The sequence below is a fragment of the Dermatophagoides pteronyssinus genome, unplaced genomic scaffold (assembly GCF_027571235.1).
Source record: "Dermatophagoides pteronyssinus isolate colony J.1.1.1.1 unplaced genomic scaffold, Derpt_VIB-CSIC_2022.12 sq0002, whole genome shotgun sequence".
Taxonomy (NCBI): Eukaryota; Metazoa; Arthropoda; class Arachnida; order Sarcoptiformes; family Pyroglyphidae; genus Dermatophagoides; species Dermatophagoides pteronyssinus.
Genome location: NW_027461526.1, coordinates 1,857,375 through 1,870,601, shown reverse-complemented (window position 1 = coordinate 1,870,601; position 13,227 = coordinate 1,857,375). Strand labels below are relative to the sequence as shown.

Here is a 13,227-nt window from a genome sequence, read left to right as displayed (position 1 = left end):
CCAAGCATTTTGACATTGAAAAAAACAAATAAATCACAATAGATCTACTTAATTTATTATTATTATTTTGAAATTGAATTAGAAAAATACATTCGAAGATATTTAATCTAAATATGAATGATTCAAATATATTTTTCGATTATTTGGTTGATTTTTTAATCTTATTTTTTTTTGTACAGAAACATGAAAATCTGAAAAATAAATACAAATGAATAATTATCTTGAAAAATAAGCAAATTATATTATCCAGTGAAAAAAAATCCAAATCGTAAAAAAATAGTAATAAATAAAATGAATTGGAATGGCTTTTCAGTTTGTTGTAATATTTCAATTTAGGCACTTTGAGCCGGCGTTGGAGCTCTTCTTCCGAATAGATTTGGCTTTGGTCGATTTCCAAACAGTGTAGGTCGCTGTCGTCCATTGCCGATTCTAGGTCGTTCAGTTGATGATGATGATGGCAATGATGATGAAGATGGTTCACCTGGTGCAGGCTGTGATTCTGAATCGGAATCACCACCCGATTGTAAACTTGGTTCGTTAGCAGCCGCACTAGCTGCATCATCGTTTCCTCCTGAATTGTTTTGGTCGTCTGATTGAGCAGAAACAGAAGCCGCTACAGGTGTTTCCGTTGTAGATGAAATAGCTGGTTGTTCTTCGGGTTGATTACGATTTCTATTTCGAAGGAAAGGTAATCGACCAGCACCACCACGAAGTTGTGGACGATTACGGCTTGCATAAACGCTTGGACGTTTTGTTGTTGATTGTAAAGCAGTTTCGGTGGTACTTGATGGCGCTTCTGTATTCTGTCGTCCAGTGCTTGGTTGCGGTTGATAACTGCCTCGTCCACCATATCGACCACGATTACCGAATCGTCTTGGTGTAGCTGACGATTGATCCTGGGTTGTGCGGTATGGTGCGGCTGTCGTTGTTGTAGTAGTTGTAGAAGTCGAAGAGTGATGTTGTTCTCCGCCATCACCATTTCCATGTTGATCATCTCCAGAATGACGTTCATCATTGACGGGTGAACCGAATCCCGGACGTTGTGGACGACGGAACCGATTATTAGCTAATGGACGATTGCGGCGAATATTAACTGAGGCTGGATTAAAATTAACAGGAGGAGCACGTGTAAATGTTCGTTGTGGTGCTGGAGTGGTTGTAGTTGTGGTAGTCGTAGTTGACAATCGATTTCGATATGATGGAGTGGAACGGTTTGGTGCACCAAATCCAGGTCGGCGATTGCCGAAACGCCTACGTGACGGAGATTCTGTCGTAGTTGATGCTTCAGCAGTACTAGGCATAGCGGTAGTTGTTGTCGTAGTCGTTGTGGTGGTTGTGTATCGCGGTCGAGCGGAACTGGTAGGTGAAAATTGTTGTGAAGTTGATGGCCGTGATACCAAAGCTGGGGCTGCAGTGTTTGTTGGTATTTGGGGTTCAGGTAATTTTTCAATAGGATGTGGTTGAATCTTTTCTGCTTCAAAATGTGTTGGTAATTGAGGAGGAGCTTGAGAAGTAGATGTTGATGGTGATTGTGGTTGCTGTTGGTTTCCATATCGGAAAATATTCGACACAAGATTCGTATGATTCGTTATCTGTGGCAAAATAGAAGGCTGTGATTGTTGGGGTTGCGTTTGTTGGATTTGAGGGGGTGTCGATGATTGTGACTGCTGAGATTGAGTAGGCGGTCTATTTTCTGAATTTGGAGCAGATGGATTCAAAATAGCCGATATATCAAGCGGTTTAACGTTGGCACCAGAATGTGGATCTGTCATCTTAATTGGAGAATCTCCAGGTTGTTTAACAACAATTTTGCCAGGTGGTTTGCCAACATTCGATTGTGATTGCGACGATGGCTGTGATTGTCCGCTAACACCACCATCAAATCCTTCTAAGGAAGGAATGGCATCAAGTCCATTATTAGGATCATTCTTAGCGTTTTTATCGTCATCATAATAATAGTAATAATAGATGACAACATCATCTTTTTTATGATCGCTACTATTAGATGCTTTGCTTGTACTTTGAACAGAAGACGGTGTTGACGATGGTGGCACTGTTGAACGATTTGGTAACGGTGTCGATTCTGGTGGTGATGATTCGGCTAGCGGTGCCAATAAATTATGATCACCTGGTCGGAAATTAATACGCGATTTATTCGATTGCAAATCTTCATACTGGAATGGATATGCTGATGGTAATTGTGTGGAAGATTCACTTGGCTGTGTTGGAGATAATGTTGAAGGAAAAGATTGCGATTGACTTCTTGAATTTGTTCGTTGGTTGTTGGAAGAATCAACAAGGTGACCATTAAATTGATTGGGATTCGATTGTGATGATGATGGTACAAATGATAATTGTGAAGAACTTTGTGGAGCATTACGGATCGTATCAAGCACTGGTGGAGCGGAATTCAGAGCTGAAGATGATTGCTGCGACGATAATGGTGGTGGTAGAAAATGAGTTGGTGGTGGATTCCATGAGACCGATTGTGAAGGATGAAATTGATTCGCACCACTAATGACAGAAATCAATGGCTCATTATTTGTCAACGGCTGATTTTGTTGAAATTGTGGATAACGGCGAATCGAATTGAATTGATCTTGATAGTTGGTTGACTTTGGTTGAGATTGAACATATTGTGGCTGTGGCTGATATTGTGATTGTTGTTGTTGTTGTGGCTGCTGATTGTGATTACTAGGAAGTGGTGAATGATGACGATGAACAGGCTGTGGTTGCGATTGTTCACGTAATGGCTGTGATTGTGGTTGCTTATAATGAATAAAATGATCTTCAACAGGTGGTAATTGCTGTTAAAATGATTGAAATATTAAAATTATATGGAAAATGGATCCTAGCTAATAACTCACGAAATTCGTTGTGTTTGTATTTGGAAGCTCAAAGCTATAATATTGATAGTTAGGATTATTTGAAATTTGTCGCTTAACCGGTGGCGATACTTCAGGTTGTTGATGCTGGGATTTTAATTGTTGCTGATTATGTTGATGATTATGAGTATCAGTATCGGTGGGCAATTCAAAGCTCACTATTTCGTCATTTTTGCTATCATGATGATGACTATAATCTTGGCTATTGGCCGATGAATCAATGATAACGGCAGCAAGAATGGCCACAATAATTATGAATTGTGTCCGATGAGGTATCATGTTCATAAATGATCTACAATCATAAATAAAAAAATAACAATTACATGAAAAAAATGCCGGCAAAAAAATATAGGAAACGCTGAGGATTGATTGACATAAATATTGAAAATCTCTTAAAACCATAAAATTTCAAGCGAAGAGAAAGAAAAAACAAATTAAAAACTTTCAACACAATTTGAATTGTTGTACGTGTGTAATAAAATTCACAATAACATTAAATGACGGATGTACAAAACGAGCAACAATCAAATCGATAGAATAATCGATGAATTGATTGGAAATTGATTGATTGATATGTGTCACAATCAACAACAAAAAACGTGATATACTACGGAAGCACCGTAAAACAACCATCTCTTCAATGTTTCTTTACATTTATGATAACCATGTTTTAACCAAATCAGATATTAGTCAAAAGTATTAGTTTGTTTTTTATTATTATTTCACTTTTGTTTTTTAAACGTCCCTGTCAGCATTGAATTTTAAACTTCCGTTTTTTGTTTCTATTGATGATTTTATATACAAATCCTTCTTTCTTAATAATTGCCATTACGTATTGTCCGTCTTTTGTTTATCAATCTTGTTTGCTTTCACTTAATTTCTTAAGCATTTACTAATTTTCTCTTATAATCGATTATATTTTCTGTTACACACATGAACGTGGCTTCATTTTTTCTAGTCCACATATTTTATCAAAACAAAAAAAACAAACAAACATCGATAATGAAATTGAAAAGGGAGGCAACACGAACAAGAACAGATTTCGTAATGGCAAAACAACAACAACAACACAAAATCTAACGTAGATATATACGATAGATGAGAGGAGAGAGAGATTACTACATTTAAACAAACAAAAAAATATTGATTATATTGAAAAATCAAAGAATTGAGAATTTTTTGTGTTTGTTTATTGTGACTTGTTTTATTACACTTTAAAATGATGAATCATTTTTGGATCCGAAGAAAAAAACAGGTTCCTTTCGATGAGTAATGATTTTATGTTCTTGTTTTTTAGGATTGCTGTTGATCAGAACATTTCATTTAAATTTCACATAAATAAACACACATTTGCATTCATTCAAAACAAACAACAAAAAATCGATGATGATTGTTTCGTAACATTGAACTAATGATATCTTTTTTACGACGGTTCAATTACGTTTGTGGAAATGTATGTCAAATTTTAAAAACAAAATATTTTTTATTTTATTTTAAATATTACCTTTGATGAATAACCATTGTCGTATTTATTTATTTCTTGAAATAAATTTTTTCTTCTTTAATGAAGTCGACACACTAATTCAAGTTCGATGATAACAAATGATAGACAAAAAAAACAGAGCAGGAGAAACAATTGTATCGTATTAAAAACAAAATCAAATTGATGTTTGGAGAAAAAAAGAAAGAAAATTATTTTCACTGAATACCATTGACCATCATGGTACCGAATGGATTTAATGAATGGACAAGAAATGTAAAATTAGAGTTGAATCTGTTTTTTTTTGCTTGCCAATAATTATGATTCGATAATGATCATGAATGATAAAATCGAATCATCATCATCAGAATCATAATTATTTTATCAGAAAACAAACTAACAAACCAATGAAATGGATAACAAATCACTAACTGACTCTAAACTGACTTACTTGACTTGATTCGACCGCAATATTCCAGCCATCAAAATCTCTTTATTTTTAATTTTCAAATAACTTTCGTTCTCTTTTTTTTCCTTTCAGTTTGCTTAGTTCAAACTAAAACATTATTTATTGTCTCTCACCAATCTTGATTTCGGATGATCATGATGACGATGATGATCCTATTGGCTAGATAGATGTTTTACAAAAAAAAAAAAAAATGAAATTTCCAACGAAAAAAAGAGAACAAAAAAACATTTAGAGAAAATTGAATGTAAAGAAAAATGGACGAAATGAAATCATCAATCTTGTCTTGTGTTCCACAAATGGTCATTTATAGAAAAAAATATTTCATTTTTTGGATTTAAAAAAGAAAATTCTTGATTATCATCATCATCATTAATTTCATGGACTATAGTGTTATTCAAACCAAATGACAAATGTGTAAAAGTAAAAAAAATTTATAAGTCTTTTTCTCCATTAATAAATAAATATAAACTGTTAATGAAATCCTGTTATTGTTGATCGTTATTTGTGCAGTAACCGGAACACCGGTTACCATTATAAATCATAATAATTATAAATTCCTATTGAATTAAAGTAAAATAAAATTTCATTTTTTTCGGTTGATTTCACAATTTAGGTTAATCGGGAATGTTTTTCTCGAAGTGTGTGTGTGTGTCATATTGGATTGAATTTATCATTTGAAATTATGGATTAATGTAAATTGATTATTATATTTATAAACAAAAATTGCTTCAATATATTTAGATACACATTACTCTCTAACTTTTTTTTCGTGTTGTAGTTTGTATTAAAACAAAAACAAAACCGGATTCATCTTATTTTTTATCCCGTTTCAAAGAAATAAACTCAACAAGTGATTGTGGAGAAATTATAAAAAAAATTGAAATCATCATCATCACCCGAATATACAATAAACTATTTCAAATGTCAGATGAGTGAAAGTCAGGTTTAAATCGAATGAAAAAGAAAAACTTGATATAATCGTAAATCAATGATGAATAAAAATAATCGATAATCGAGTTTTTTTTATCGGACAGAAATGGTAAATAACATAATTTTTGAAATGAATTAGGCTGTTTTAAGTTGGTAAACCAAAAAGGAACAAGAAAAAAACGCTAATAATAAATATGCAATTCAAAACAAGTCAAATCAATTTTAGCGTTTGAGTCAATCAATCAATAGCCTGATGAAAAAAGAGCTAATTAATATTCCGTTAACTCGTTTTGGCACTAATTTTGGCCTATGAAGATTTTGTTTACATGTATTTTATTTTCGCAATTAAAAACTACTTCACTGGCAATGTCTATTTTCTTATTTATATTGAAACACTTATTCATTTAGATTTTCTCTGCTTTTCATAAAATATCATCGTGTTTAAGGGATTAAATTGCCATCAAAATTATAATAAATAAATATAGTCAAAAAAATGGAAAAATCTTTAAGACGAAATTATCAAATAATCCAAGTTGAATATTTAAGGTAAATTAAATTTAGTTAAATCCAAATAAAAGATAATGGAATACATAGAATGAATGAAATTGTATGATGATAATATATATTTGAAAATTGAAATGAGAAGAAAACACACTAGACTATAAATTATATAACATATTTGCTGATGTTCTTTTTACTTTTTTTTGTTGTCGAAAGTCAAGTTCACCATTGATTCAATATGAGACAATGCAATTTTTTTTTCTATTTCATGGATATTTGTTTGTGTGTGATGAATACAATTGTGTTTTGTGACAGTTCATTCATTTATCATGATTTATTCAATTATTATTCAGAAAGTCAAGTCATGTCAATGGGTCGATCCATAATTATTTTGTCTCGGATTGAATTTGAATGTTATCATTATTATCAAATATTAAGCAAACAAAGGGTTGAACTTTATCAAACCGGCTAGATAAATTTTTTTTCGTTAATCAGATTCTTTTTTACAACAACACAAAATGATTTCATTATTTTAGATTTATACTTGATTTACACATGCTCACATAAGCTAATGCAATAAAGTATTTACAGGATGGGAAAAGGAACAAGAAATCTGAAAATAGATTTTTTCTGGTTGTTCTTTACCTTTCGTGATTCAAATGCTCTTGTTGTTCATTCATTTCAGGTTGTTGTTATGATCAAAATAATATTATGATGTGTGTGCAATCGAATCATTTTGATTCGAATTTATTTGGAAGAAAAACAAGACCGATGCTAAGTGAATGATGGGGGAAAGAGAGAAAAAAGAAGAGCATAGTTATTCAATTCATTGATTCAGTTTAGATGTTATGGAAATGATCATAGCCATCACATAAATATGACTATGATCATTTTCATTCACAACGAGGGGAATCAAAAAAAATGCTCTGACCATTCGTTTCATATTTGAATTTCATCGTTTTCGATCTATTTTTATCTTGATTGGATATCCCAAAATGATGTTCGATTTTTTTTTAAAAACCAAAGTTATGAAAAAATCTATTTTTTGATGATGAAAAAAAAGGTGTGCATAAGTCTAATGTCCAGTGTTAATGTTTGAAGGATGACCAAAAATAGATTGCTCTGTTTCGTTTTCTGTTATAATAAGCAATCTGAATCCATTTTTTTCGTTCACATCTTAGAATCACAATGATGATGATAATGATAATAAATATTAAAAGTTAATAACAATAGTATTTATGTATAATATTTCAGTCAATCATAATAAATCGTTGACATTTGTCGAATACAACCTTGATTTATTTGGATTTTCAAATTTCATCAAAATTCTATTATAAAAAAATTATTATTATGAATGAATATTAATTAAAATATAAAATTAATTTTAAAAAATATATGCCAAGACAAATGTACTGGGAATGTAATGAAAATGTTAATCTGTATCTTTAATGATACCTTAAAAAGATGGAAGAAAAAGATTCTCATTATCATTCATATCTTGAAAAACATATTAAAAATACTAGGAGACTAATAAACAACATTGTTTTTGTTTTTTGGAAAGTGAAAAATTAAAACATTGCTTGATTTGGTTTGCACACAAATTTTCTCCTTTTTCTTCTCATATTTGGTCATTGTAAATGATGATTTTTTTCAATTTGATAATCTAAATTTAGAAATTGTAGAAAAACAACATCAACACACACACATCAACAACCGATGCCATCGTTGACTGGCCAAATCATTTAAAATTTTATCAACGGTTTACAATTCTGGGAAAAAATATAATTGCCACAAAGATAAATTTTCAGATAAATTTGGGAAAGCCTCTCAAATATTTCACAAAGATTATACAATTCTTCAACAATAATGTTCATGTCAAAAATTTTTTTGTTGTTGAATAAATTAAATTCAAAATTAATGTGAATAAACCAAGGAAGTTATTCAATTCGTTTTCTTTCATGTCCTACCCAAAATTTTATTCAAACAATCAAATGAACACACTTAATTTGCATACTGAATCATCTATACTTTTTATAGTTGAAAGTAATCATTATTATTCATATAAAAAATCATAATAATAACAATAAAAACTATTCAAATCAATTTGGAAATTTTCAACCAATTCCAATTATGGTGATTATAAATTCATTTTAAAATTTTTTGTATAATTTGACTTCAAACACGAATGATGATGATTCATTCGGATGATGTTAGCTTTTTTTCATATTTTCTCCATTATGAACAAAATTTTCCATTGTTTAAAAAGCCGCCATTTATATTTATATTTTATGTTGATAATGATAAATATTTATACTTTTATCATGTAATGCCATCTATTAACAAAATACACAAACATAATTCCGTTATCTTTATTTGAAATGATTTGAATTTCTATGCCATATTTATAAAATAAAATAAAGAGAAGTTGTTTATTTTTTTCATTGTTTTATCGAATGAAAACTTTTTTTTGTGTCATAATCATAATTAAAATTTTCAAATACTATATTTTTAAAAATAGAATTTCAAAAAATTCATTTCCATTATTGACTTGAAACAAGCAAAAGACAAACATGAAAATGTCAGAAAATTTTTTTGTTTCCTCTTCGTTATCGAATAAACGTGTTAAAAATTGAAAAGTTTGTTTTTCTTTTTTTTCGATTTTTTTTCGTTATTGTGGAATTCAAATTCGGAAATTGTCTGATTCAATAAAACGACTATTATTAGACACAAAATTATTGACAACTATAATTGTATTATGAATCCATTTTTTAAATTTAATTTTGTTAGCATCACCATTCAATATTTGTTGTACATATGAAATGTAATGCTATACAGAAAGAGAAAATTTGTCATCAGGTTACTGTCAAACATTTTTATTTTTATTATTTTTATTTATTCTGTTATATTGATATAACTTTCATTAAATTCACCCTAAGGGGGTATCAATATTTTGCCCATTTTTTGTTGCTGTATTGTTGTTGGTTCTGTTTGGTTTTGGTTTGAAACATGTCCATTTTATCGAAAGAGTTTCGATGATAAAAGTAATCTCTTTCTCCTCATCCGTTTTACGCTTTTTCTCATCATTCGTATATTGAGAATGATTATTTGATGAAAATTTTTTTCAATTATCACAATCATCAAATTCACAGATCACGTTTCATGTCATTTTTTTCATTTACGTTTCATATTTCAAATTGTTTGTGTACAAATCCTTTCTACAATGACCTGTTCATACGTTTCTTCTTTTTCTGTAAATTTTTTCATTATCAATTTGCAATCGTTTTCTACGTCAATTGTGTGGTCGTTTATTAATTTTTTTATCTAAGATTTTTGTTGTCAATTTTTTTGCTAATGAAATCTGGAAGCTAATAATGGTTGTTATCAAAATGAACAAAAATAACGGCCAAATCTACAAACAAGAAAAATGGATATTAAAAAAAATTTTAACATTAAATTTACACTTACCAATTGTCAAAATAGGTGGAAAAAATTGCGAATAATATCCCTTTATTTTATTATAATTTATTTTGTTTTTATTATTGTTAATGTCCAACGAATGAACGTTGTTGTTTTTTTTTGAAGAGAAAACAAAAAGATCACTATAGAAATATAGCCTTATCTAATGGGTTTTTTTCAAGCTTCATTTAATAATTTTTTCTATGTCTTGACTTTTTCATTGTTGTTGTTATATGGTTCAATTTTAAGCTGTGTACCGTTCACTTATTATCCTCGATAATCATTATAATATGATGACCACAATATAACACAATGATAGAATCGAGAAAAGAAGAAATAGATAAACAAAATATCTAAATGTACATACATGTTATCGTGTAAATTGTGTTCCATCTTGAAAAATACGTAAAAAATCATTTAGCTAAAATGGATCGATAATCAATTCTGCTATGTTCATCTATTTTTTTAAAGTTTGAAATTGATTTCGTTTTGGATGACTTCTTTGGCTAGTAATCCTTGAGTTTTTTTAGACATCTTATCAATTTAAAAAACAATCATTAAACAAAAAAATAAAAGTCTTTTGTTTATTGAAATGTTTTAAACAAAAAAAAACGTTTTTCCTTCTTTTTTTTGTTATTATATTCTATGAAAAACTTATGGAAAAGCTTTTACTTTTCTTAACATTTTTTTAAAACAACTTTTTACTACAACAATAAATTTTTAGATTGAAAAACTGTTGTCGTTACTGAGAATTTTGAACAAAAAAAAAATTCATTGAATAAATCAATGATTATTATCTGGAAATTTTAAATAAAATGTTTCAATTTATAAATATAACAATTTGAGTGCAATCAGTCCAACGTAATGATTGTTTCAAAATGTACGTCATCATCATCATGAATTGTTAATCAAATTATAATGAAAAAAAAACTTTAAATCATTCAACATTCATTACCGAGTAAATGAATCATTATTTTAGCTATGAAATAAATCTCCTGAGAAAATAAATCAAAACAAAAAAAAACTGAAATTCCTTTCTTTAAAACATAAAACATTAATGTTGTATAACTATTTTTTGTAACAATATTACCAGGTTTCGTTTGAATATATAAAATTTCAACAAAATTAACTCATTATATTTGAATGAAAATTTTTTACAAGTTTTAGATCCAAAATTGAGTATAATAACATTTCAAGGAAAAATAAATATAAAAAGATTCATGTTTTTTTCTATGTTACATTCCATGTGTAAGTATAACGACTTTGTTTTATAATGGTCAAACAATATCCGTTTTTTTGAATGTTTGTTTCAATTCAACAACAATATATCCGTTATATTTACACAATTTTGTCAAACATTTCCAAGAAAATGTCAAATTAATGTTGATTCTTTTGCTCACGTTATCGGGAACAATGAGGTTTCTGTCTGATTTTTTTCAAATATTTATTTATTCAACTTGACATGCAATTTTTTAGAAAAAAAGACTTTTTCTTCTATTATGAGATTCTGTTGATACAACTTTAATACTCATTTTTTTTGCTGTTTCCTGCTGCAAATAACATCAAAAATTACATCAATTTTTCATTGAAAAAAAAACCAAAACATGAAAACAATACCAATTCATTTGTCATTTGATTGAAATATAATAGTATTGAAAAAGATGGATAAATAAAATAATTTTCAAAATTGTAACCTATTCGATTTGAAAATTGAATAGCCATTCAAATTCTTTTTTTTTCTTTTGTACATCCCAACCGGAAAATATTTTCAAATCAAAATAAAAATTCATCAAAAATGAATAAATTTACATACGAATACTTATCAGTACTTATCTAGAAATGATTTTTTATTCTGAATTTCGAAAACCCATCCTCTTTCTTTCTGTTGAGTTTCATTTATTTTGTTTGTTTGTTAACATTGTGAAATTTGAAGTCCGAAATCAAAAACATAAAATAGATTTGTACAAAATTTTGATTTTGGAAAATATTTTCCTCATGTTATTTGTTTTCATAACAAAACTCATATCATGTTCGTGTTTGCTTTTTTTTGTATGAATAGGAAAATTTCATTCGGTTCCAAATCGAATTTCTTCCCCTTTCAATTCTTTTTACTGTACATCGATTTTTGGCATGACCATAATTCTTGATCATTCATTTTCTTTTGTTTAACATCTTTTATTATTACTATTGACATTTGTTTTGAGATGAAAAGAAAACAATCACTACAATCTTCCATAAATTCTGTGATGACATCACCCATATCTTCTATAAATAGTAGTTTCTTAAATCATTTCCAGAATTCAAAAATCAATGATAGAAATGAAAAAAAAGAATACCATATAAAAACTATTTTTATTTTTGTTCAAACATTTGAATTAGGATATTGCTTTGTTTATCATGGTTATAGGAAAAAAATGACATAAAACTCATATTATATTATTGAATAATTAGATTCAGTTCATTACCAACTTTACAATGTTGTGAAAAAAAGGAACTCCACACACTTATCAACCAATAAATTATTTTTTCTTTATATTGAATCACTTTATATAGTGATAAATGAACAGCCATTTCACTAAAGATAAAAGTGAAGGAAAAAAACGTGATTCAATTTTTTTCCATGAATATGCCCTAAACCAAAGCCAAAATAATGTTATATTGTAAAACAATTCTGATAATTATTCGATTTATTTTCCTCTCATTGTTTTTATTCGTTCATTCATTCATTTATTTGGTTATGTTTACATGTCAGTAATATTACATTGGATTTAATTTAGATAATATCAAAGTTTGCTTCGAATTAGCGCCATTGGCTTTTTTTCACTGCTTTTCATATTGAATGCAATTTCTATATGAAACTATAAATTCCAGTGTAACAAAACATTTTACCTTTCATACTTTTGAGATTATTGTTTCTGTTTTATTCTTTTTTTTTTTTTTTTTTTTTTTTTTTTTTTTTTTTTTTTTGTAAACATTGTCAGTTGAATGTAAATGGAATGTCCCTGAAATGTAAACTCGACTGCATTAATTCTTTTTGAAAAATTGTAACCATTCCATATTATGAATGAATGAATGAATTTCATTTTTTGTACGTCATTCATAAAAAATAAAAAGATGTCTGCACGTCTGGTGTCCGATTATTAATAAACAAATATATTTTGTCAAATTGTATAGAAAAAAAAACATTCGGCAAGTTTTGATTACTTTTTTTGTTGCATCCGTACTTATATGTACATATTATAATTATTTGTTTGTGGTTTGTTTTTTTTCATTTTAAATCTGCATTTTGAAAGATTTCACAAGCTTGTCAGATTTTTTTTTGTTGTTGTCAATTTTTGTGTAAAGATGATAAAAACTCTTATCCATTGTTATTATATAATTCCAAATATCTTTTCTAACAACAAACCAATTTATTTCTCTCATTTTCTTTCAGGCTAAAATAAATTCAACCAACAAACCAGATATAACTTTGTTTGATTTTCATTTTTTACTCATAATAAAATTCT

General features: G+C 28.5%; 1 protein-coding gene across 2 annotated transcripts; it reads right to left on the bottom strand.

Annotated features, from left to right (window-relative positions):
* Positions 1-33: 33 nt before the first annotated feature.
* LOC113798814 (uncharacterized) lies at positions 34-6,960 on the bottom strand. Of its 2 annotated transcripts, none has more exons than XM_075824558.1 (3): positions 6,911-6,960; positions 2,868-3,177; positions 34-2,807 (listed from the first exon to the last, which is right to left on the bottom strand). In XM_075824558.1, the coding sequence occupies exons 1-3, from the start codon at positions 6,943-6,945 to the stop codon at positions 333-335; spliced, it is 2,820 nt and encodes a 939-aa protein (XP_075680673.1). In that variant the 5' UTR covers positions 6,946-6,960; the 3' UTR covers positions 34-332. The 2 variants fall into 2 exon arrangements, with proteins under 2 accessions (XP_075680673.1, XP_027205205.2); XM_027349404.2 differs by lacking the exon at positions 6,911-6,960 and adding an exon at positions 4,390-4,759.
* Positions 6,961-13,227: the final 6,267 nt, after the last annotated feature.

Bases quoted from the DNA above. Each gene is read 5' to 3' on its own strand.
- LOC113798814 (XM_075824558.1), bottom strand. From the start codon at position 6,945: ATGAATGAACAACAAGAGCATTTGAATCACGAAAG. The intron at 3,178-6,910 runs GTAAAGAACAAC...TTATGATTGTAG, and splicing joins GAGCATTTGAATCACGAAAG to ATCATTTATGAACATGATAC. The intron at 2,808-2,867 runs GTGAGTTATTAG...TCATTTTAACAG, and splicing joins ATACAAACACAACGAATTTC to CAATTACCACCTGTTGAAGA.